General features: G+C 37.7%; 1 protein-coding gene across 8 annotated transcripts in view; it reads right to left on the reverse strand.

Annotated features, from left to right (window-relative positions):
• Window positions 1-26,508, reverse strand: part of GRIP1 (glutamate receptor interacting protein 1) — a 314,298-nt gene that overhangs the window by 83,825 nt on the left and 203,965 nt on the right. For all 8 annotated transcript variants that reach the window (XM_085044549.1, XM_085044560.1, XM_085044552.1 and 5 more), the window contains exon 2: window positions 19,489-19,569. In XM_085044549.1, the coding sequence (XP_084900675.1) occupies window positions 19,489-19,569 (81 nt within the window). The remainder of the gene's footprint in view (window positions 1-19,488; window positions 19,570-26,508) is intronic.

Consider the following 26,508-nt stretch of genomic DNA (forward strand, 5'->3'; position numbering starts at 1 on the left):
AGAAAATGTCTGAAGTCTACACAACCAGGTCAAGTGCCAGCTTCCATTCTCCACCTAGTTGAATGAGTTTGGTAGGTGCAGCTGGAACAGAGCATAAATGGAACTGAACCGAAAAGTAAAAAAAAAAAACAACACAAACCTTGCTGTTATTGATGTTTTCCCTACCAAAACCAGATATAATTAATATGTAAATAATTGGTAAGTTTGTTGAAAATATAGTCAATGTTGTCCTTGAATGGATTTTCCCTCGTAAGTGAGCAGAAATTTTGCAGAGAAAACATTTTGCTTTGCATCCCAGTAGACATCTCATAGCTTAATAAGAAATCACATAAACTGAATTCTTAGGACACAGATAGCAGTTTTTTATACTGGAGATATCACATTTACTCAGTGTTTCCAGTCCTGCAGGTATGTGTATTTCTCTAAGTGTGACAAGAAGGATGTCAAGAGATGATTAACAGCCATCACCTTGTTGCCCTTTTCCTGACTGGCTGTCACTAGCTTCTAAAACACCTAAATTTCTGTCAAAAACCACCAAAAATAAACAAAATCACATCAGTAAAGAGAGTCTGAAAACATGAAGCTGATCACAACCTGCTCTGTGGCCTCCCCTCCAGCGTGTGGAGGGACAAACTGGTATGAGCTGCAGCAGAGCACATCTGCAAGGCACAACACGCCGCAGATCCCAACAAGACTGTAAATTTCAAACACTGCCAATGCAGGCTGCCTTGGGTCAGCAGCTGGGTTAACCTGTATAAATGTACAGGTGAAATGTTGTACCATTTTCAGTGAGGAGATAGTTAAGGCTAAGACACTTGCAAAAAACTGTCTAATACAGATTCAATTTATACCGACAGCTGTTCTGCTTGTGTACAGGGCATCAGATGATCTCCTTTTCTTTTTTTTTTCAGCTATAACAGCATCTAAAAGATGACTTTGCCATTACAAAAATATTACCTTAAAACCAAATAACTTCCACCAGCACTTATAAACTAGAAGAAGTCTGCCTAGCCAAGGCATGACACAGAAAAGGAAATAAGGGTATTTTATGATCCATCACAAGCTGCGATATGCAGGACATGATCACATAACTCACTGAAAACACCAGGCCTGCAGGACACAGCAGCACAGTTTATGCCTGGGTTCACTGGTTGCCTGTCTAAATTGAGCTTAGCTCTTGTGCTATTTGGTTTTGGGTACATTTTTCATCTTTACATAATCCTTGGCAGCCAACTCTCTCTAAATCCCAACTGAGGCATTCAACAAAGGTGGTCTTCAATTTAACCACAAATATAAGCGTTATATTTGAAATTCTGTTTTTAACTAAAATATTAGAATTTAATATAAATATCCCAAGCCTGAAATCAAATAACCATCAGAAAGCCAGCAGCAGCAAAAAAAAAAAAAAAGGCTCTTAATTCTTAATTAAAGAACCTCGCCAATTTCTTCGCAGAAGACTATTGGAAGAAACACCTGATATATGACACAGTTATCGATGCACACTACAGTAACTTCACTAATTACATTTCAGGAGTGAACAATGACCAGACTAAACCAGCATTACCTTCCCCTTAACATTTGCATCCCACAGCCTGCAGTGCAGTCCCAGTGCTCCTCTGGCAGCAGCACGGCCATGCTGCCAGTGGCACATGCTCAAGATACAACATCCTGCTACAGCATACACTCCTTGTAGGCAGGAGTAGTAGAGAATATTTGCCAGAAAATGGAAAAAAGGCCTGGCATGATGTAAAATCAGTTTTCACATTAATGCAGTTTCACACAGAAAAGACAAGTGTGATCTCTATACCGTCAACTTCCAACTCACAACTTACATATGAGGATGCAGAAAAAGGACTGCTTTGAACTTAGAGGGGAAAGTGGTCCATGGCAGCAGCTGTTTAAGAAGCAGAGAAGTTTCTCCAGGCTACCTGGGGCAGATATACAGACTAAAATAGGAGATGGATGGCCACATGTCTAGACACTTTTTCAAGCCAGACAAGTGCTGGTGAAGGAACAACAGATTTTTTGGTCCTCTGGATAGTCCTGCTTGCAGAAATTCCACAGTGAAAGAGTTTTCAAGTATGTTTTTTTGTTTTGTTTTATTTTCTTGTATTCACAATTGAATAGCACAATAATGCCAGAAAACAAACCAAGAATAGATGTTGCTACTCTGAATCCTCCCAAATATTCCAAGTACTATTAGCCTAAAATTATTCACATTACTTTGACAGATTACTTTGAATGCATTACTTTGACTACATTCAAAGAGATCAACTTGAGTTATATCAATATAGATGACGGCATCTGATTCTTCTAAGAGCTGAGGCTATTAGGAATTTTTGTCAGTGAACACTTCTGAATTCTTTTCTCTGTACTTTATCTTTTGCTCTACATCAAGGACTGGAAATATCAGGCTAAACACAATCATTGCCCATTTATAATCCCTGAGCAGAGAAATTCAATTAGAGGAAAAATTATTTTAAAACAATCACAAAACATTAAAATATTTGGCTTCAGTAAATATGAATACTTTAACATGTTACTGCAAGAAGATCCAGATTTAGTTAAATGACAATAACAAAAGCTTTTCTTTTCTTGTATTATTGCCTTGAAAAAATATATTTTTATCCCTGGCATGCCACCTTGAAGTCGGGTTGGAATAAAGATGCAGTGCAAACTACAAACTTTCTCAATTATGTAGTTAAAAGCACATTTATTCCTTAAGCTAGATGGGAAGTTCTAGTGTTTTCACTGATGGCTTGCTTTGGGAAAGTATCTACACTATCCATTGATTGCTACATGCATGCTTGAAAATTTGTAACCATCAACTTCCTTATCTTCAGATGAGGACCAGTTCTACCTTGAGGCACTTGCTGGGTTTCAGAGAGTTCAAGCATTTTTTTGCTTCCTCATTATCTATGATGATTCCTGAACATCTGTTGGGTCCAGAGCAGATGACTAAACTGTCGGTGTGGAGCTTTCTGAAACAAGGACATTGGAAAGCATAAACAAGCACAGTGATGTACGACTTGATGGTCTCAACCTTCACCTCCTCAGCAGACATTGCAGAGCTTTCCAGAGCTCAAACTTGCTTCCACACCATTTCATTGTTGGCTTGGGTGGAAAATGGGTCATAGGGTACTTTTGAGCTGAAGGTTATGTTCTTAGTTATCTCAAATTTCTATCTCCCACATGAAACAGGTATCTCCTTTTGCAAATTTTGATCATGCGATAAGCAACAAAATGTTAAACTCAAGAAGGGCTTCAGCAGTGCATCCCTGAACTCCTCTGCATGTCTGTTGACACTCTTGATAAAGAAAGGACAGAGCACCATGACATTAATCTTTTCCATACTTCTGTTTGAATGGGATAAAGGCTTCATTACCCCTCCTCCCTCACTAGTGGAAATCCTGCTGTGCAGAACAGCACAGAGCTTTGACACTAATTTAGATTTATAGAACTTCTTCCCATAATTCTGATGAATTCACCTCCAACTTCCTCTTAATTTCTCTTTAACAAGAAATTAACACCAAGAGAACTCTTGATGATTTGTGTTGCTTTGCACTGATCTGTCACTACTCAAAAAAACACAGCCTGACTGGTGCAGTTTCTCTGCTTTCTACAGTTACCAAAATGGATCAGGCAGGATTGATTACAGGATTGATTGCATTTGTACATTTCAAGGCAGGAAGGAACCACTGAAAACAATTCTCACCCTCATCTCCTGAGTGACACAAGCAGAGAACTTGATGTGGCAATATCTCCACCTACGGATTACCTTTCAGAAACATAACCAGCATGGCTTTGAAAGCATCATGTGATGGAAAATCTGCTACATATGTAGGTAATGTCTGTCTGAACTGGGAGTAGACAAGCCTTCAAGACCAAGATCTCATTATTGTACCACTATTACATTCAGGATGTCCCTGCACATACAGAACTGTAACCTTCAATCAAATCACCTCTTAATTTTCCTTCCCTTTTAGATTAACAACTGTCTGAACTGCTTAGGTTTATGGTATTTAAGACACATTTTGCAACAATGTTTTAATATCCTGTGGTAACCGGGTAAATTTTAGCAATAGTGTCATCAAATCACGTTTCTCCATTTCAGCTGTCATTTATTTTTCCTAACATACCTTGCATTGCCCATCATGATCTACAGCTGCTATGTAATTTAGCATTTTAGTTAATGCAAGACATTGGTTTTCATTTTTATGTCGTGGAGCTACAATCACTAGTGTCATGGTAAAATTGAAGCAGTAAGAATCACAAAATGATACAGTAATGGTGTCACTCCTTTTTAGATAAACTATTGTTCATGTATTCAAATAGTCAGTAGTGATTTTTCAAATATTTGAAATTTGGAGGAATGGGCCTGCAGAACTTTTCCTAATACTTGGATTAAGGAATAATAAGGAACATTTATGTTTTTAGGGGTCATATACATCTTTATAGAACATATAAAGCTGAATGATATGCACAACCTATCTTTCTGCTTGGCAGTACTGAGGGAGACTCAGCATGACAAAAGGGTTTATCAAAGTCTCTGTGCAGAAGATTAGGCTACCCTTGAAAAAATGAGATATGGATGAGAAAAAAGAGAAATACGGAAAATGTGAGTGAATGCTTTCTGCACATTTTACCTTTTGTCCTTTGTGCTCAGTGACCACTGATATCTTTATGGTTTGCTTAGTCTCTACCTCTGTGGAAAACCCCAACCCAGAAATGCTGACTTCTGGAAGATGGTAGTTCAAAAACAGGCTGAATGAATGCATAGCTATAAATGTTTTAAAAAGTGATCTGTCAACGACCCATTCTTTTTGTGTACTTCAATCTGATATAAAACAAAAGTTACAAGGATGGCTTAAGGGGGGTTTTAATATGCAACCTGACAAATAGGATGCACTGATTTTTCACTAAGTGTTTACAGTAAAAAAAAAAAAAATACCTGTGATGAAAGGATCATTAACTTACTCAATATTCAAGATGAAGAAAAAATACAGTTAAAGCCAATGGAAAAGCACGGTTAAGGAACTGCAAAATAAGATACTAGCTTATATTTAAATTCACCAAATCATAGAAATAGTGATGACTGCAGCTGTCAATAAGCATTTAAAATCCACAAGAATTTACCATTCCCGTAAAGTAAGTTTGCCAATGGAGTGGGGGGAAAGGTAGAAAAAAGAAAAGGAATAATTCAGGCATTTCTTGGCTGCTGACCTGTGCTCTGGAACTCTCTAATCAATCTCTGTACTTATTCCCTGAAGTTGAATGTATGCATAATGAACTAATAGCAAAGAGGAATGAAGACAGATGCCTTCATTTGCATGAACTAGCTTATTTGATAGTCAAGCTTGCTGAACAAATCACTGCAGTGAAACAGTAAAATGCCCAGCTGAAAGAATCTACCTATGTGATTTCTTTTTTTCTTCTAAATTATCAGCATATCCCATTGAATTAGCACAGAAACTGAGATGACATCATATGAACACCTAGTGACATTGCACATATTAGCTTGTGAGACAATAGGAAAATTTCACATCTTCAGGACATTTCAAGAAGCTGCTTGCAGGTCTTTGCAAAAATCTGAATGTGACATCAACATAAGAGGCTTATATTATCCCAGAGCAGCCTCATTATTATACATGACAGGGAAAAAAACTTTCTTCTGTCAAACTCCAAAATATGATGTGAGTTTCACAGGAAAAGTTTTTGGCTCTTTTTTCAACATTTCCTCTTATCCTCCAGAAACTTCATGTGAAAAGGAACAAAGATCACACCTACCTTCCTCTCCAAAAACACTGCGACAGGCTAACTGCATATTCTGGTTCACCTCTACTTCAAAGACACATCTTGTCTGTTGTGTCTATTGCAACATCCCTCTCTTTTTTCAGTGACCAAGAGGTTAAAACAGACACAAAATGTTTATATTAATTGCAGGATTAGCTAAAATCTTCAGACAGACTGAACCAGGTAAATATTCAGCTAAATAGTACTACCTGGAGGCTTTAATGACATCTTTCATTTCAAGCACAGTGTAATGTGCAGAATCTCAACAAGGATGCAAACGGGGAAGCGGCTAACACAACCCAAAGCACACCTGTTGAAAATACTTATTTCAAAGTAAGATTGTCTGTGAAAAAGAGCTGTCACTTAATAAAGGCTGCTCTTAAACTGAAAGAAACTGCAGCATGTTAGTCCAGGTTGCTTATTCCATGCAAACAATTCACAAGATGTGACTGCCCCTGTTTCTTTCTCCTCTGCTGTTAAAGGATATACTGCCAGCATTTTAAAAGGAAAGATTGAAATTCTAAATAATTTTAAATTTACAAAAATCACTTAAGGAACCTACCAGGCCTTTCTCAATACAGCGGCATCAGTGCAAAGATCTTCTGCCACCACTGACAGTAAAATTTGCTAACCAGAACTGGAGGAAAAGTAATGGAAAACTGTATTTTTACATTTCATATGGTTCCAGATTGGTATAAAACTTCGCTAAATTACACAAACAAGTGCATTCTGAAACTTTTTTCTTCTCCAGATAAATCATCAAGTGGTGTTTTGGAAAAGAAACAAATTTCTACTCCCTGTGGTCTTACAAAACATCTGTAAAAGAGTCTTTGCTCCATATTTTCTTTCCCTTCCTGATTTACCAGAGTCTGGAGCAAGTGACCTTCAGGCTGTAACAGGCTGGCACATTCAGCATGTTTTCTTCAGTGAAGACCCAGAGCTTATGATGGAGATAGAGATACCAGCCGAATGTTAGCTGCTGCAATGATCTCATAAGAATATTTGGTACATACAAGATGATGCCCTGACACCTTCTGTTTCCTGTTTTTTGACTACTGGTCAATGGTATTTTTATAGGGCAGTAGACATACTAAAATTTGCAGTGGATCAGCAAATAAAATGTTCTAGTCTCTACTCCAATTTTGTACACAGAGAAAACTGGGACTATAAAATGTATCTACAGCTTGTCTAAAATACTTTGATTCTCCCAATACCCTTAACTCAGTCCATGAACAGCACGTCTTACCATGCATTACAATCATATCCAGCTATCATCCTCGTTAGCTAGCACTTAAGCTAGACTGACTTAAACAGCTTTTCTATTATTTTCTGTGGTGTGTGATTAAGTAAGCCAAGCTCCATGATTGGATAGATGTTCCCATCCACTATATGCTCTCTGTTTCACCATTACCTTTTGTTAGTGGCTATGGAAAAAGCTCCTGGCTTTTGATGGCCTTGTTAAGAGTTACATACCATCTTTATCATAAAATTGCAGAAGTTCCTTACTAGGTATCTGGGTATGCAGCTACAAGTTTGTAATGACTTTCAAATACATTTGCTAAACTTTCAATTCCAGATCTAAATCTGAAATCTTTCTGAGCACCTTTTTATTCCCATGTGAATATGTTAAATACAAGTTATTTAGAAATTATTAACTGTACTGGAGTATTTTTATTCTTCATAGATTTGGTCTGTTTTGTTGCAGTCTTATAATGGCATAATTTCCTTGTATGACCTCTATCAATTTTTACTTCTCACTTTGCTTTACAGAAGCAGTATTTTGGGGATCAATAGTCACATTGTGTTACCAGTTATGATCACTCATCGTTCTGCAGTGACATCTCAAATTCAGCTCTAGCACGGATCTCTCCTTTTTCTATGACATTAGGTCTTTAGTATCTCAAAGGTCAATGCTCATTTTCTATACCATTTATCCAACAAGTATTCAGGGTCACAATGTCATCTAAGATGGGAAGAAGGCCTTGGCAGAATCTTGTCTCACAGTTAACTATTAAGCTGGGCTTGCTCTGCTTCACCAGTAAAATCAATTAGCATTGAAGACTGGCATTTGTTCCTGCTTGGACTGACATTCACAACGTCCTTCTACCAATGTTTTCCATGAATAAGAGCAACTGATCAGGAGCAATCTCCTGATTTTGGCCTTGTTACTATTTTTCCCTATTAAAATACTCCTTGTTTTGCTTTCTTGTACTCTTTTCAAGTTGGTAATATGGGAGACTTTACTGAAGAGCATTCGTTACGTGTTTATCCACACAACATTAGTGCATTCCCCAAACCACACAGACATAAAGTGACACAGATAGCTGCAATTTGGACAAGGACAATAAATCAAAAAAAGATCACTATCTGCATTCTCCTAGCCAGTATATCACATAGAAAGTTAAAAAAGTCCCTCACTTTTTCATATCTCACCAATGTCAGAGATATGAAAGGATGTGTGCACCTATATATAAAAAACCCCAACAGGTGCTCAGTAAATTAATTATGAAATTAATGTTGCCGAAAAAGTATTTGGGAACCCTCCCAGGTGATCAAACCTCTCACTGGCCAGAATAATTAATACAAACCATGAATATATAAAGAAGACAGTTTAACACAGCAGTACTTAGTACACCTTTGTGTTAGTGAAGTAGTGACTGTCAGTCAGATGCTTTATCTCCTCCTTCTTTTGACACAATTCCCCATGATTATTAGTAACAAAAGAGAGGGCAGGTAAGTTACAAAAGAGTTTTCACAATAGCTATAGAAAAATGCCTGAGAGCAAAGACCCCTGAAGCACAACTTGATTACTTTAACAAAATGAAGATTAAATGGTGATTTCATACTGAAGTGACTATAAAGGATGAAGTGAATTTTGATGAAAAACAACTCTTTACTACAAATGAGGTGAAGCTGAAGCTGCACATACACAAACTAAAAATAAAAGCAGTGAGTCTAACCACAAAACGCTGTGATGGGTTTTGTACCACTGGCAACCATAAACAGATTGAATGTCTTTCTAAAATATAATTCAAATACAAGTTGAGATACAAATAAATTCCAGGAAGTCGAATGTTTAGTTTAGACAGTCACAAATACCTCTTTTGGCCCCGTAAATTCACAATAAATACATCAAAACCTGAACAGACAAGCTCTTTGCTCTTACTGCTGCACTTTCAAATAGCAAGGAAACAAAAGATTTGGACTGATGCTATAATAAACTTCTGGTCTTCCAGACCCTACACGAAGCAAACCACTTCTTTTATTCTACACTATGGGGCATGCCATCATATCTCTGTCTGCCCCATGTACCAGGGATGGGATGAGGAAGACACATGAGCACCAAAATCTTTGCTCCTCTTGATTGTAAGAAAAGAATAGAAAGCATGAAAACACTATTAAAGCAAACAAGCAAGGAAACAACCTTTCCTCCATCCATATAAAACACTGAGCTATTTCATAGTGGCAGAATGGACATCCAATTTTGTAACAAAAAGAAATTTAAAAATTAAGATTTTTGTGTATAAGTCAAGGTGAAGAGTGAGAATTGAGTGAGAATTTGAACCACTGAAACAGTTGAAAAGAAGAGGCAAACTACTATTCGGATTTCGGATAACATATTCTGGTGTTATCTTTGTAGATGGTATATTGTTTCCTGGCTATTTTCATGCCCTGAAATGACAATCATTGCAGAAACTGAAAGGGATATTAAAATAACCCCAAACAGATGGAAATCATGCATGAAGCCCTTTAAAGAGGTATTAGAAAATACATTAGGAACATTAAAAACATCAAGTTAATTATCTATAACTAAGATAAAAAGAAATTAATAAGTGCAAAACGACTCAAGCAGGCAAACGATAAAAAAATTACCCTCAACTTCTCAGATCAGGAAACTTCTCAGACCTTAAAGGAACAAGTCTGGATTTTGCTTGCTACTCATATGCTTATGTCTACAGAATTGTGCAACACAGGACTTTTGAAAGAAAGCAGTGCCCTCCTGGGTCACATCAACACTCCATCTAGTCCTGCTCCATCCTGGAAAGCAAGAAAGTGAGGTCCTGTTTAGGGAGAGAATGAGAGCCAGCCTACTTTCCCAGTCCTGTCCTACCACAGTTCCCCAACATCCAGTAGTGTCACAGAAGAGAGTACAATGCTTCTCAGTCTTTGTAATATTTCCATACAAAGCTCTGGGAAATTAATTTATTCAGTCCCTTCTGAACCCACTAACTCAGTCTGTATACACAGATTTACTGCTTACTCTTCCTCTCTAGAGATACTGGATCCATGATTGTCTCAACTGAATGATGCAGAAATCATTTTCTCTGTTGAAAACACAATTTTCCTCCAATACTGGACTGATAGCAGTACAGAGAAGAATGTTTAAATAGATTTCCACTCAGAGAAAAAGATATTGCTTGAAAATTTTTTGAGACATTTCCTTACTTCTGAACAGACTGGGGAACCTGAGCATTCCTCGTGGATTTTCTTCTCACATACTATCCATTTTTCTGAAGATACCCCCTTTTCTTGCCCCGTGAAAGCCCAGCTGTGCTATCCTGCGAAAATGCAGTTTATTTTCAAGAGGTCAATACTAAATTTTAGCTTCTCAGTTACCTAAAAGAACCTCTAGTAGCTGTAATGGGCTGTTGTATTCCACAAGGGACAGTCAAAGTCTTGTTTCACAAATGAAGTTTTACAACTTATTGTAGACAGCAGCGATTATTGGGAATGATGAGTTTTATATTCAGCCTGGAAGGGATTGTGATCAGTCGCACAACCCCAGGGTTACAGATCTCCCTGTGCTTGTTGCCCCTTGCCATGACCTTTAAAAAACACATGGTTTTCCTCCCTCTTTCCAAGCTCACCCAGCCTATCCAGTGTCTTTTTCAGAGACTGTCTCCATGCTTTTTCAAACCTAGTCTTGACTATCTTTCTTTTTTTCCTAGTTTCTCTCTCCTCACATGTCCTCTACAGCATGCTCCCTCTTCTAACTGAAACCTTTAAAGAAAAAGAAATTTTTCAACAGACATCACCAACACTTTGGTTAAAATGAACAAAACCAACCATCACAAGGGTATCTTCCCCTTGTAGAGCTCAAAGAGCATGCCAGAACTGTGCAGAAAACAATTGTCATAGAAGATGGGACCCCCAACCACAGGAGATGCACTGATGCTTCCCAGCCTATTTTCAGGCTCCAAGCTCCATTGAGTAGTGTCTGTGACAGGAAGGCATGGTGACAGGGACTTGTGGTTCAAACTAACAAATGGTCAAGGGACTACAGGCACACGTACACACTGCAAGCACATTTGCTGAGTACAGAACAATTTGCTTGGAACTGACATCTCTGCCCCAAAATGTGTGTGTGCAAGGGTTAAATGGCTGAGACAGTTTTTTTAATGATGTTATACATACTATATGGTATATCATTGTATACTACATATAGCTAAACTGATTTTTCTGGAAAAAAAATGCAGCTGCAGTAAACTAATGCATTTTACCTCAAAAAGCTAAAGGCTGGCAAAACTATATGCAATTAAATACAAATACACATGAATAAAGGTGTTTGGTACCAAGAGCAACAGCCTGCTAATGGTTGCCTGATTAGCAAAGAGAGTTTAAAGTCAGTTAAATTTTCAGACCTTGTATCAGTTGGATATTTGAAAAGTGCACATTCCTCATGTACAGTATTGCTCTTAAAGCATTTTCTCCTTCATGGTAAAAGGAGTCAAATGAGATTGTTCTCTATTCTAATGCTTTTCAGTGTTGAAAAATACTAACATGTAGCAGATCTGTAAAGAATATGTAGAAATAAATCATCAGCAATCACAATTAGGTAAGAACTCGGTGACCTTTGTTTATTTTCTGCAAGAGACAAATTTTTTTGGCATTCTCTGTGTATGAAATGTTTAAAATTATATATAAAGTCATTCCAACAAAATTATTTAGATGAAAAGGAGGAAGTGCAAGAGAGAAATCTTACTTTTTTCAGTACTAAATATGTGAAAACAAATTCAGGAATTTTCAATGTCATTGGGAAGAAAAAGACATATAGCTCTGCAGCTGCTTCACAGACCATTTCATAAACCTCCAGCAGGTTAAACAAACACACAGGGAAGCCTGTAAATGATACAGCAACTGTAGCTGCTCATCAAACACAAAAATCAGCAAATGACTTTGCAGATACAATAAACACCTCAAGTGCAGAAAAGCTTACTAGCCTGTGATCTGCATTTCACAGGTCAAAACACTTGCTTCTGCTCAGAAATCACCCAAGATCGTTACCATAATAACTGTGACTGCAGAGGTTACTGCTAATGGGTTTCTAAATGCTTAAAATCTCTTCAGTGGCATTTTGTGCTGATTTTAAAAAGTACATAGTAAAAGTAAGTGTTTATGAGACAATGCAAATTGAGGGAAAAAAGTGCTTTTGTAGACACATACTTGAATTTCCTATCCCAGCTTTTACTGATACAGGTTTTATTTTCAAGTTTTACTTCTGCAACGAATTCCTTTTTCTCATAATGAGAACTATGAAAAAGGTCGGGAGTCATTTTGACAGGTTTTCTCAGACAAATCATGCTCTTACTCTGCAAAACCAGTTAGCCAATGAAGACTATTTCACATTTTGGTGGGGAATGAAGGATCAGGTAACACAGTGCTGCATTTGTGACATCAGAGTGCTTCTGAAATCTGAGGGAAGCTGAAGTCAAAGGCAAGGCAGGTTTGTTCTGACAAGGACAGAAAAAGTGACTGAGGACTGCACAAGTCAGGAATCATTGCTTGAGAAGGTGGCTGCCCTGTAGCAATAGATGCAAATTGGCCAGCTGATATTAGGAGCACTCTTGTAAAAAAATAATGGGATCATTTAAATCTCCTGTGTTTTTACTTGGCACAGGAGCCTGAAGGAATTGGACTAAGTTAACTGTGGCATGAGAACAGCTGCTTTTGAACACCCACTGTCTTGGCAATGCCATATTAATCACCAAGGAAAACAAAACTGGCTCTGGAGCTGTGTTTGCACACAGGTAAACACATACCCACAGGGATGGATCACCCGTCTGTCACATCTGTCAGTCACTGGGAGCCTGGCTCAGATGTTATAGCTGAGCTACAGGAATAACCTGGGAGCTGTCTTCCCCCGTCAGCAGTGCCATTTAATGGAACTTAGATCCCAGGATCACTTCATTTTTTTTTTCCAATCAATGTGGATTTTTTTTAAACCCTTTTATCACTCTGTATTATTTTCTATATTTCTCTCTTATTTCCAAGATTATCTTGCAACAGAAAATTAATGCACTCCATCTATTCTACTATTACACTATGCAGTACACTGCTTTTCCTCATTTAAATTGTGGCACAACACACACAATCTTAAATTCAGCTAATATAATTCTATATTGGCAACTCAATGGCATCATAACTGGATCACATGTTCTCCCTTTGATCTTTAATCTAGGTTCTGGATTTTTTGTATTTTTATCTATATATATATATACATATATATATAAACCAAATTATTTTCTTATTTCATCTCAACCTCTGCTTGCTTTCTGATAGTAATATATTTTTATTTTCAGGATTAAACAGACATTTCTAGATGTTACAAAACCCCAAGAATCATAGTGAAGAAAGAGGACGGGTCTTTAAAATTCTTCAGCTTCCAGCTGACCTACATATGAGTTCATTAGTTGTGGGCAGTAGGCAAACCCCTCAGGAAAGCCAGATTTGGTGCAGTCTAAGACAGAATATGAACATTTGCTGCACAGCAGGCTGTGGGTCAGGGAGGAGGAAAAAAGGCATACCTCTGTATTTTTGTAAACAGCTCCTCTATGTGTTCAGAGCCAAGGATCAGATGAAAACTGTCTTACTGCTTTGTAATGACATTTACATTGTGTATTTAAATATTTCAGAGCCTGAAAATTCCCAGGATGTTAATTATTGGTTTTATTACAATAATTTAGTATTTCATAACTTCTCCTAGGAATATTTTGTGTCCTAAGCAATTACTGGGGACACTACATCATACAGTAATTACTTTTTTAGTATCAGCTCTGTAAATATTATCTTTTCAAGGCATTTTAAGCTTCTTTGATTTGCATGTGCTCCCTTCTAGCTAAGCAGTTCAAAATTCAGCCTACCCTAAAATTATGTTTGTTTAACATTTTATTTTTGCATTAAAATCCTGTTACCAAGCTTCCCCCAAACAAGGCTGCAAAACAGCTACTAACAGCAATTCCAGATCTTGAGCCACTGCAGAGGATGTGCTCAGGGCTGTACATTCACTCTGTTTTCCCTCCAGTTTGATGGCTACCCCTGTTTTTGAGATCAAACACTGTGCTGAAATACAAAACCTGTATTATAGCATGCTTCAAAGAATCAGGTAGTGTGGAAAGAAAGTGCAGTATTTACACATGTACAAAGGAACTAAAAAATCCAGTCACTTTAATTTCAGACTTCAAAGTCTTGACAATTTTCCTTCAGAGTACACTGACCTATTTTAACAACTGACCTGTTAGTACATCCCTGCAGCTGCGTACAGAACTTGCAAATGACAAATAATAATAAACAAATTGGTTGGAGAGAAAAAGGTGCTCCCATTGGTGGACAAAATGTCAAAAGAATGATTTATAACATCTGGGTTTGGTCTCTCCTGCTTGTCTCTGCAAAGGCTGGCATGTACTCACCATAAATGTAGATAATTTGCCTGTTCAGTTATCACCACGGAGTAGAAGGTAGTTGGAATGAGACTTGGGAAGGCTCCTGTGTGTCCCAGAGGCAGGCACAGCTGGAGCACAAGGGTTACATGGGAGGCAAAATAACAGTGAATTGCTCAACGTGATGAGGACAAGACTTCAAGGGTCTTCTGCTAGGTATGTTGAGCAGGGCAAAAGGCAGGCAGCTGGGTTATTCTTCTGTCCCAGAGAACAATTCCTCCAACTGATGAAGTATTTCCACTGTGTCTGTTATTTGGTGGCAGTTCCTTGAACAAGAATTTACTTAGGACAGAGACAGCTCACAACTGCAATCCTCCTAGCTAAACAAAATCTCTGAATTCACAGATGATTCAAATAGCTGTCCCAGTGCATAGTTCACATTACAGTTTTTCTGAGCCCTTGACTACCTCAGGCAACAAGACTTAACATGTCCAGAAGTCTGCTATACTGCATGTTGAGGTCAGTAGACACTGAAGAAGTACGGATTTTTAAAATTTTTAAATTTAATGTCAACTAGATTTGGCTTAAATCCACTTTTCCCAAAACACAAAACAAAAATCATACACTGAGAAGCTGAAATATTTAATCTTAAAAATACTGTAGTGTTTTTTACTATTTTTTTAAATTATGGAAACTTTTAAGACTCTATAAAAAATATGGACTAAAACCAAAATGAAACTTTTGTTGCAGATTCTATGAAATATTTTAATCAGTCTTAAATTTATAGTGTCTTATTTTCACTTCACAAAGGAATTATTTTTATTCTTATGTCAGGTCATTTCTTTCCCCTCCATGCCCCCAGTTTTCCGTAAGTGAATTGAAAACAAACAAACAGATGAATAAAGTGAACAGTTTGCACAGCATTACTGTTGACTGATTTACTCACGTTGTTAAAACAGATAAGAGGGCACTGGATTTTAGTTTGGAAAGCATGGAAATAGCTATTCAGTCTGTCCATATGCAGGACAGCACAGGAACATGCTTATCTTGAAGTAAATGTTAAAGTCTCCTTGACTTCGAAGTGCCTCTTGAACAGTGCCATCAGCTCTTGATATTGTGTCAGTGCCACAATGAATATTTGATGTCCTTTTTAAAGCTCCTGCAGGAATAAGAAATCCCAAGAATGACACCTTTGACTCAGCTGCTACTGACCTAACACTTGGGCACTGCTTGGACCTTTGGCCAATCAGGAGACCTCAGTCCAGGAACTCAGTGGGAACTACAGCCATCTAAACCTAGGGCTTCAAGAGGCTGGCTATCAAATACCTTATTTTTAAATTACAGTTGTTTTTAATTGTATCTGTGATTTTGAGGGAAGGGTCTTAACCATGAATTCTGAAATTGTTCTTATTTATGTGCCTTGTTTTTATTGATGTGCCTTCACACCAGTCCTGCAGTGATGGTTTCTTCAATGGGGCACAACATACTTGTTCCCTTGGCTTCTGAAAGGACAGGGTAGCAATAAGGTTTCATTATATTCTGGTTGACAGTCTAAATTTAAATGTTTAGAGGGGAAAATCTGTTTGTTTCTGACTTTGCAGGCTGCTTGTCATGCTAGCATTACCTCAAGCCTCACTTTTAAGTTAAAAAATTCTGACTGTGAAGCTAAGTAATGTTTCAAACAATCATGTATATATAACTGTAACTAAACACCTACACATATGCAAAATAAAGTCCAAGTTTCAAACTGCATTATATTAATTCATATAATTTGAATTAACTATAATTTCAGCAATTCTCAAAATCCCTTTGAAAGGATCTGTTGCTTGTTGATTTTGTACCATGTGAAGACATGGTAAATATGACATGTAGTCTCATCACATGAATAATGCATTCTGCATCTCGAATAAGCAAGTTCTGCTCCAGGGAGATGCTTAATCCATTCCTTCCTTCTGGGGATGAAAGGAATTAAACTCAGTGCACTGATCTCACAGTATGTGCTCATTTGACTTTAATTATAAAATGATTATTTCAACATTTTTTCCTGTAAAATAAACCAAGCCTGAGCTCCATGTAACCTCTACAGAATTACATTACTTCTCTGTGCACTCGGTCAGTGCTCATCAATACTGCTCTTTCAATACAGTTTCACATGGAAGGATAAAACCCACCTCTTGGGGTTTGCAGCTAGTATAGTAGTTTCAGGTCTCACAGCAACGAAAGCTCCCCTTTTTGATAGCCGTCAAAAGGATGGAGCAGTAAAATCCTTTTAAGTGAATTCAAATGTCATGAGAAGGAACTTTCACCAGACACAGAGAAATGCCACAATCCCATTACCAAGCTGGAAGATTTACATCACATATCCTGTATATTTTCACTAATAATTTTTTCACAGACTATTCAAACCTGTGCAAAACTCTGCATACGATCAATTACCTTGCTAAAACTCATAAGTTTTCTCTTGGCTAATTCAATAGGCAGAGCATTCCTTGGGAATAGAACATCTGCTGTCCATGTCTTAGGAATGACAGAGCATCAAGTGGAATAGACAGCTGTACTGTCAAAGGTACTCCCATGCTTCAAGCTTGAAAAAACAGCAGTTCAGGAATGGAATGTGTTATCAGGCATACCATCTGGGGGGACAGAAATGAATGCTTTCCATACAGGATAAGATCTCCATGTAAGGATTACTGACAGTAACTCCAGCTGACATGTTCCCACCCAGGTCCAGTAGAATTTACTGGGTTCATTGCATCACACCTTCCAATTCAAAAGCTATTTGGAGCTGACCTACATAGCATCACAAGTGATCCTGCTCCCAAGAAAAAATGGCTGTACTGCTTCTGGTCTTGTCCTAATTAATGGTACTATTTAATAGTGCACCTCCTATTGTCAAACCAAGCTGGCTAGCTGGGATGCTTCTGCATCCATAATGAGAATAAAATGCTCACACACAAGCAAGAATAGAAGCTATTTACACAGTGTTATCTCACATATAAAACATGGTATCAAATTTTTTCAGTGTCCAAGCGATATAAATATTTACAGGCTATTTTCAGAAACTTCAGTCAAGTCCTATATGTTCAAGTTAATTCCCAAAACAGTACTTAGTTTTGCAAAACCATTTTTTAATCTAAACCCGCAACATCTATTGTGCTACAATGGGAATTTGTTATGGCATGAAGAAGTTTTATCATTTTTTTTAATATCCAACCAGTTTAACCTCATTTATCCTTTGGTGCTTCTACAGTCTAGAGATGGAACAAGGCACTCAGATAAATGTCATCACTATATTAAAAGCTGAAGAACATACATAAGCTTAGATCAGCTGTTTTCAGAACACCTGAAATAAAGCAAAGCACATCTCACCAAACACTTGTGAGCATTATCTCCCTGAATAAACTGCAACTTATGCAGAGCACACAGTAAAAATTTATCTGCAATGATCTCAAAAACTCCAGAATGTGCAGCAAAATTGTAAAAAAATCAAAATAAATGGTCATTAGTCATGATGACTATTACTCAACACTACAAATTCCTAATCTTATCAAATACTCTAAAGAAAAACTGTACCAGTACAATTCCATCAAACCTTCTCTTTAAAGTACACAAGTGAAAACCATCAGGAGTTCTAAAAATATCATGTGAAACCACGAACTTCAGTCTGTTCTCAGACCTTAAGTGTTTTATAAATACAATAACCACACCATAAATTATAACTAAGATCACAGCCAAAAAAACAAAAGGTTGAATACTTCCAAGGCCATAAATATTATTGACCTATAAGCTACAGCATTACCTGAAAAGGTACCCTATAGAGGTTTTCATTCACTCTGAAGAACAATGAATATTGATTTGTATTGACTTGGTTAAAAAAATATCTGGTTGATGTTTGTATAATTAAGTATTTTCTTATAAGAATAACTGCACACTGGATACTGTAGTCATGTCTTTTCACAATGGTTATGATCTTCATGATTCTACCATAAAAATAACAATTTTTAAATCACTAGGATATTTTCAAGAATGAATAAAATGTTCACTATAAGCAACAGTAAATAAGCCGGCTTGCTCTCTCTCACACATAGAAACATGCACACAAAGCATCCACAAGATGTCCTTTGGCTGCTCACTATTAGCTGTTGGGATGAGATCTGAGCCTAGCAGGGTAAAGGTCTGATCTCCATCCCCCATGCACAGACTCTGTGGGCTGTGTGTCTTTGTTCAGTAATAAGGCCATGAAGCACAGTAATATTAACATTAGTCATTAGAAAGTGGGTGACATGACCTTACAGCTTCTGATTTCTATTGCAATGCATCTTCCCTTCAAGTCAGAGGTTACTGTGCTTGAGGTGAGAATGGCGACATCAGTAATTCCACCTGAGTGCAACCTTTGTCAGCGTTCATTTGTTTTCATTACAAGGTCTCTAAAATATTACTTGAGGTGGAAAACCCTTTAGATTGCTGCATAATATGTATGTCAAACTTGAACATATATCAGACGTGACTGAAGTAATTAAAAGAGACACAGGTTCAAAGATCACTTATTTTAACTAACCACTGAGCTAATGGTCCAGCTTTGTGTGATGCGATGACACAAAAGACGAGGATGGACAAGTGATTTTACGTGTGGCAGAAAATCACACGAAGACAAGAACTCTGACAGAGCATTTTTCTGTTAAACTTCTGAGCCTGGCTGATCGGTAGTGGAAAACGTGAGCCAATCTCCCTCTATTATCAAAACCAGGTATGAAAGAACAGAATCCAGAGGGCCTGAAAATATGTGAGCCTCTGATGAAAAGGTTGTTGTGCTCAGCATCCCAAATCTGCCTCAAAAGACAGAGATATGGCGATGTTCTTTACAGCAAAAGCTTGAGGCAACCTAACTGTGGGAACTCCTTACAGTTCCCATGGAACCTTCCTTATAGAGTTGCTTGGTAGCAACTGTAATATATTTGCTTTTTATAACTAGTTGAATTTTGATTACCTTGCTGTTCAAAAACAATTTAGGTGTTACAAAAAGCAAAGCAAGTCTTACCTGGAATACTCTGTCTCCTCACAGACAGTGCTCCATCAGGTGCCTTTGCCTGGTTTGCAGATTTTGTGTAAGGACTCTCATCTAAATAGAAACAAGCAACACCTCCAGTTACTGTTAAATATAATGTTAAAAACAACATGATTTTTTATCCAAATACTGTGTGAACTTGCAGTGCAGATCACAAGAGCTGCTGTGAGCCAGATGAGGATGGGTATTTCTGAATGCTGACAGAATGCTCTATGTCAATGTTTAGATTCAATGACAAAGGCTCTGAACAGGAGAGCCGAAAAAGATGCGCTAAAACTCAAATTGGAGGTAACACATATTGATGACATGCCTGATATACAAAGGCATTTTCAGGTTTAACCTAATGATGGAAATTTCCCTTTTCTCATATTTAGAAACATCACATATCAAAGACTTGAGTGACAGAGGCACTACACCTGTTTAGGAGTAAAAGGCTTCCAGAAGCTTTTCAATGTTCTGGCTGGGAAGATGTCCTTTAGGATCTCTCAGTGGGTGGTTCCTTTTCTTTTGTAACAATTGATTAGGGAAAACATCAGAAGGCTGTTGCCAAACAGGCCAGGAACATTTGTGCCTAAAGAATAGCACTGTACCTGTCTCTGTCTAAACAGGAGGCTACATGGAACCTACTGTTCAACTTCAGTGCATAGAAGACCACTAATGGTGGGATGAGCAGGTGAGTCATCAACTAGCGGCAGCAATAGGCAGAAAGTAAGTCACTTCTATGTGCCTCTTAAGAGCAGAATGACAATAAGGAAAAAGTCAACTATACCGTAGCTTTAAAAAGGACAAACCGTTAGTGCAGGAAAGAAATGTGAATAAAAGAGAAGAAATAGTATATGCATTTATTATTTCAATCAAAATAAAGGAATCAGAAGAAAAAAGGCTTCTTCATTGCTTTGCTTTAACTGAGTGCTCAAAGTCTTTAAAGTGTCACAAATCTTCCTGTTTGCATATTTTTCTTCAGGTTGCAAATGACAGATGCATTTATAGCATGTGCATGAATTCATGCTAAATACTGATCAATCAGTGCAGGAATCAAAGACTACATTATCTGTTATAGCATCCTCAGATCAAGTAGAACCATATAAACTTTTTCTGGAGAACCATCTTTTCTTTTCAGTTGACACTCCTGACAGTGTAATTCTTTGCAGATGGCACTCTTTACATCTTGCGAGGTCTCAAGTTCCTTTAGAAACTGGCATCAAAGACAGCAGTCCATTTTTATATCAGTGAGATAAAGGTTTGGTCAGCCTAATTTAATTTAAAACCAGGTCTCGAAGTGACTGAAAGAGCTGGTTATCTTTTAAAACCAGAACTTTTGCAATGAAGTCTGCTACTGTTAGGCAGATGCAACAACAAAAAGTTTAAATTCATTAAAAAGAAAGAAAAGGAAAAGGCAGTATAATGATTTTTAGCCATGAACCTTGATGAAAATACAGCAACCAATGATGAACATGTATTAGTAAAATACCAGAACAGCCAATATAATTGTTTTTTCTACAGTAAAATGAACTCCAGTTGTTTTAGGACTACAATGCTACAAGGGAAAAGTAAGAGGCTTGATTACACTACATGCTACTACAAATGCACAAGAAAAGAAAGCTGCCAGCTACAGGAAATACAGAAGCATGGAAAAAAAATTAACATAGATCCAGGTAGAGAATTTAGGAAAAAGGTATGTAAAGCCTTATTCTTCCATTTGAGGTAAGTGGAAAAGCTAATATTATTGCGTATGTAGACTACACACCCCCTCATTAAAGAAAAAAACACTGAACTGAAGGTTCTGAAGGAAGTAGCATTTATTTATTTTCTTCCAAAGAAGAGGCACCACTGAGCTCAAACTCAAGACAAGGCTTAAGACAAAGAAACTGAGTATGGGGCTTTTATGTCCCATCCACTATTACTTAGTTGCAATTGCTGAACATGACAGCAGATAGTGTGAAACACGCATTTTTCTTTCAAAAAGTGGACAGAAAACATAATACAATTTCTCTAAAACTGATTGATAGTGATGACTTCTGCACCCTATTTGAATGTATGCTCTACCTATGGAAAAATCTATCAATTTACAGAACAAAACAGTCCTCTCCTAGTCAGACTTCTTACATACATATTATTGTCATCACATTGAGAGAGGGGAAAAAGGCAAAAAGAATTTTCACAACTAGCCCTTTTTCACTGAATCTTTGTCACTGAGCAAATGAGTAAATCAGCTCTACTCTCATGCTGGAAGAAGATTTTCCCAACATTGCACTGGACTAGGAGTACCTGTGGCTATTCTGAAGTCAGAACAAAGGACAAGCCTGCAAATCTTTCTGGTTAACAACCCCAACGAGAGGAGGGGAGTGCACATTCAAACACTTACTAGGGAGCAAGAGCAAAAATGTTTTCTACATAGTAACTGGCACATGTGAAAGTAACTAAGACTGCACAGGTGAGTAAACTAATTTAAGCCTATTAACACTGAAAACTTATCAGATGCTTCTATGGGCTAGGTTCTGTAGGCATGTAATTGTTTTACATTTCTTAACCTGTCCACAGATTTTCATAGCAAAACAAAGGGCCCAAAAAGTTCCTTCATAAACTTCTGAACCCCTGTAAATGCAAAATATGCCTTATTGTTATTGGAAAAGAAAAATGAGCCATAGGTGGACTGGTAAGTTGTTCCCAGAACTGGAAAGATTTTTTTTCCAATGTCCTTTTAACAGTAAAATCAGACTGAAACTAGACTAGAAATATGTGTAAAGGATTCCATGGAGTAAAGGAAAACAACCAACTGTAGAAAGAGTTCTTATTAAGCCTTATTAATATGCTTGAGACAGGAAAGCAATATAAAGATCAGACAGATACAGAAATAGATGTCACCCTAAAGAACAGTGTAACTAGACAGACAAGGAAGTCCTGATAGCCCTGAAATGTCAGACACCATTCATGGTGCCCCAAAGGAAAAAAGTCTGTTTGTATGTATTAACAAAGTTGCACGTGTGACCACAAGAATTTATCATCAAATTAAAATTTCTTGATGCCTTTATCCACTCTATAGTTAGCAGGGAGGGTCTTAAAAAATGTGAAAACGTCTTATGACAGGAGCACCTAGGGCGACTTGTAGAACTCTGTATTACCAGCACTGATAGACTTGGAGATGAAACTCAGTTCAGCAAGCCAGCACAGTGAAAAAGCAAAGGAGCAAAAGGATATGAAGCATTCCTCCTCCAAACAGGAGATAATAACTCAGTATCAGGAAAAGCTGTAATATATTTTAAGACTGCACACATACAAAGTAGAGGGAGAAACAGGCTAGATTCAGCAGTATAAATCTCACCTGTTTACATCCCTAATAACAGCATATCATCAGAAGGGAGCAAGCCACACACCATAAAGAATTCACAGGCCAAACTGTGTTGCCCCGAAGCACCGAAGTGCCTTCACCTGGAACACAGAGCCACAAACTGCCACTCAGGGCAGAAGTTCTAATCTGCTTCTGAAGGAGTCATTCCTCAGGTGGCCACATTCCCTACTAGCTTAGCTTTATCCATCCACTTGTGCAGCTGCTTTTGATATGCTACCGGCTTTTTTTTTCCTCTGGTAATTCCCTCTGGCTAAAAAATCAGATAACTTAGAGTAAACAATTTCAGGAAGTCAGTAGGTCATACAAAGGTGTCAGCTCTGCCAGCAGATCTCTTCACTCAGTGACCATAGGAAACCAACCCTCTTAGGCTGTCAAGAGGCAGAGGTCATTTTCCACCTAAATTTATACTTTGCATGTTTCTTACAGTTGTAAACGTGCAACAGTGAAAGATGTACACTGTGTTAGTTCACTCCTTCTTGGCAGAACACAAGCAATAATCTCAAAGGTAACACCTTGCAGATTATTAGGATTCTTAACCAGCAAAGCAAAATTACCTTTTTGTCTTCTCCTTTTACTTGTCCTCATGAAACAGCCCCAAACACCGGTAACAGTAGCTTACACATCATCCTTTGAAAGCCCTTCGTACCATTAAAGACTACAAAGATAATGATCAAGTGGGCAGGCAAGTACTCCTACTGCTTACGGCTGTTACTGTAGCCTTAGTGTCTTTTGCTTGCGTGGTAGATAAACAGCGTTTTGCACTTTCCTCCCTCTTTTTAACCTGGTGGCATCTCTATCCTGTAACTGAATGATTCACTCTTTGAGTTAGGGACCATGCTGTGACCCATTTCTATCACTCTGCGTTGCTCTTACTGAATGGGGGTGGGGCACCTGTCCAAGACTAAAAGCTCTAGACTTCAACAAAGAACAGTAATGTAACCCCAGAAAGATTATACACTGGACAATGTGTACAGATATATATCTAATGTGCCTGCTACTGTGTCAGCAAAATGACCATACGAAATCTCCAGACACTTGCTGTATTTAGTTTAATATCCTTTGAAGGATACCAACTGGGGGCACATGAGAGGGAATAAAAGGAAAGCCTAAAGATACTTTCTCAACAGCCAAGTCTAGACATTCGACGTTTCAGGCAGTTTATGACTGCTGAACCATTCTTGTGTCTCTCTTGGGGGCTGTGAAAGCTATTGACACAAGAAGGTTGTTTACAGATGTGGGAAAGCCTAAGGGCACTCCCTCCTTCAAGTCTTCAAAAGGGGTTAGAGGACGTTTCCTTCAATGTCCATGTGGTAACTGCTGAACCCAGTAAATGTGTCCAAATCCTGTGCAGCACCAGGTGGCCCCAGAAGGTGACTAAGCACAGCTGTGTCCTGTTTGATAGGAAGGGGAAGCTTCTTCCAATCCCTCTGGGAACAGCTCCTGAACAACTCCATAGCTGTCACTTTGCCCCTCATACATGGTGATGTGAAGGGGCAAATGTGAAGATGCTTCACTGTGGTACCTTGTCTCTCCAGCAAAACTGGTGGTTCTCAGCTCTATGTCACCGTTTGTACCTGCTTTTCTACTGCAAAACCTGCATTAGAGGGAGCAGGGAAAATAATGTGGCATTAAATTTGTACATGAGGAATTTTCAAACATGGGAATTTTCTAATAGGAGCTTGAAAGCTCTATTAATTTTTTTCAACAGTAAATGTGAAAGCATTAATGAGGGAGAACAGTTTCCATCTTTCAGTTTTTAATTCTCATTCTTCAGCAGCTTTACTTATGTCTCACCACCCAACAAGCCATTTTTTCACCAAGGAAGAACTGAATTTAAACTGTTTTAGAATATGACCATATAGGTCCCAAGTAGACTTCAGAACCCAAGCAAGTGAAATCTGAAGTGCTCCTCAAATGTTTCCCACTGTGAAGAATCTCCAACTAAGTCCCACGACTCCTCAAAGAAGTACATTACATCTTCAGCTGGCTAACCTCCAGCAGTCTCAGTGTACAGGAATAAGATCAACTTCATGCCTTGTTTGTATTGTTTGGGATAGCATGCACCTCAGACAAGTAGAGAATCACATCTCTGTACAGAGTAGAGACTGGCAACACCACAAATTGTCAAGAGAATTGGTTGCAACTGAGAGAAGATCCCCAAGATTAGCTCCTCAAAAAATAAAAGCACCAGTCACAGTTGTTACTTCAGGCATTCCAAGATCTGTAATATTCCATTCACTGCAAGTTGCTGCTCCTTAACTTTATAAAGAAGAACATTTTTCACTAAAAGCATCAAATTTTTAAGAATTCTGCCAGTACAGCATAAAATATAGGTTCTCATACTTCCTATATCTGAAACCTATCTTGAATTTTATCTTTAAATGGCATAAAGCTCAGCATTATCTAAAAGCAAAATTTCTTTGCACAGTATCATACCAGTGACTGTCAGTAAATTTTGAGCTACAGCATTCTTGGTTATCTCCATTGCTTGCAGCTAGAGGCTTTTACAGATAAAAATAAACATGTATCAACTGATGCCAGTGGTTTATAGAAGCTCTGAAGTTAAGAAAGCTTACAAACAATCTTGGTGTAACTTTTAGGATGATTCCTGCAGCAAGTTACTCTCTTCTAAACTCAGACCTTTCTGTTAAAGATCTTCTATTCTGTAAGAAAAACACTTACTGGAGCAGTGACTGAAGCCCACTCTCACATTCACACAGAGTACCCAAACGCCCAGCTACACAGTCATTCAGTCTTGCTAGCTCACTTTGACAACAGTAATGAAAAAATATCTCGGAGAATGCATTTTTCCTGGGAAAGGAGGATGTTTTTATCAGATTTGCTTTTAAAAAATGCAAAAGTTTAGAGAAAAATTAACATCCTGGAACATTCATGGTTACTACAATGTTACTACAGCTGCGTCAGAGCACAAGGGACTATAAACTGTTGAAAAAATAGACGAAATTGTCTTAGCCTTTTTCACCAGATGTATAATGTACAGATTTTGAATGTATATGCTTCATGAAACAACAAAATTTGCTTTGCCCATATGCTAACCCATTCAGATGTGTTATGGGAGCTCCAACCATGAAAGAAAGCATTAATTTCTCCTACTGGTGCAGACGAATAATAATTTTTCGAGTTCCTTTTAGAGCTATGGCGTCAGTCACTTCCAGTGAGACTTGATTTTTGAAATGGCAATGCTGCTCTCCGAAGTGGTGCTTAGAACTATATAAAATTTTCTAAGCGTTGCATGAGAAGTAGTCATTATGAACTAGGGCTCCAAGTAGGACAAATATGGATGTATTTAATCTTAATCCTTTCTTATCAAATTGTGTGCTTAGTGCTCTCCAGCAGTCTTTATTAAGAAAACATAGGGTTTCAAATGCTTCCCTAAGTAACATTTGTTGGTGTGTGTGACATGGAAAAATTATGAAACAGAAGAGTTACAATACATCCTGGTAATTTTCTTTTCCACATTTAGCAGATGTGCCTCTGGTTTTCTTAGAAACTTAATTTTAACAGTTACAGTACCAATGAATAACTGTGTTGTCTCTCTAAAGTGAAAATTTATTCAATTTTATTATACTTTATGTAAATTTAATTCTCTTCTTTCTGAATTATATGGTTACTTATTACAGTAG

This window comes from Lichenostomus cassidix, chromosome 1Aa, assembly GCF_008360975.1.
Source record: "Lichenostomus cassidix isolate B80296 chromosome 1Aa, HeHo_3.0, whole genome shotgun sequence".
Lineage (NCBI taxonomy): Eukaryota > Metazoa > Chordata > Aves > Passeriformes > Meliphagidae > Lichenostomus > Lichenostomus cassidix.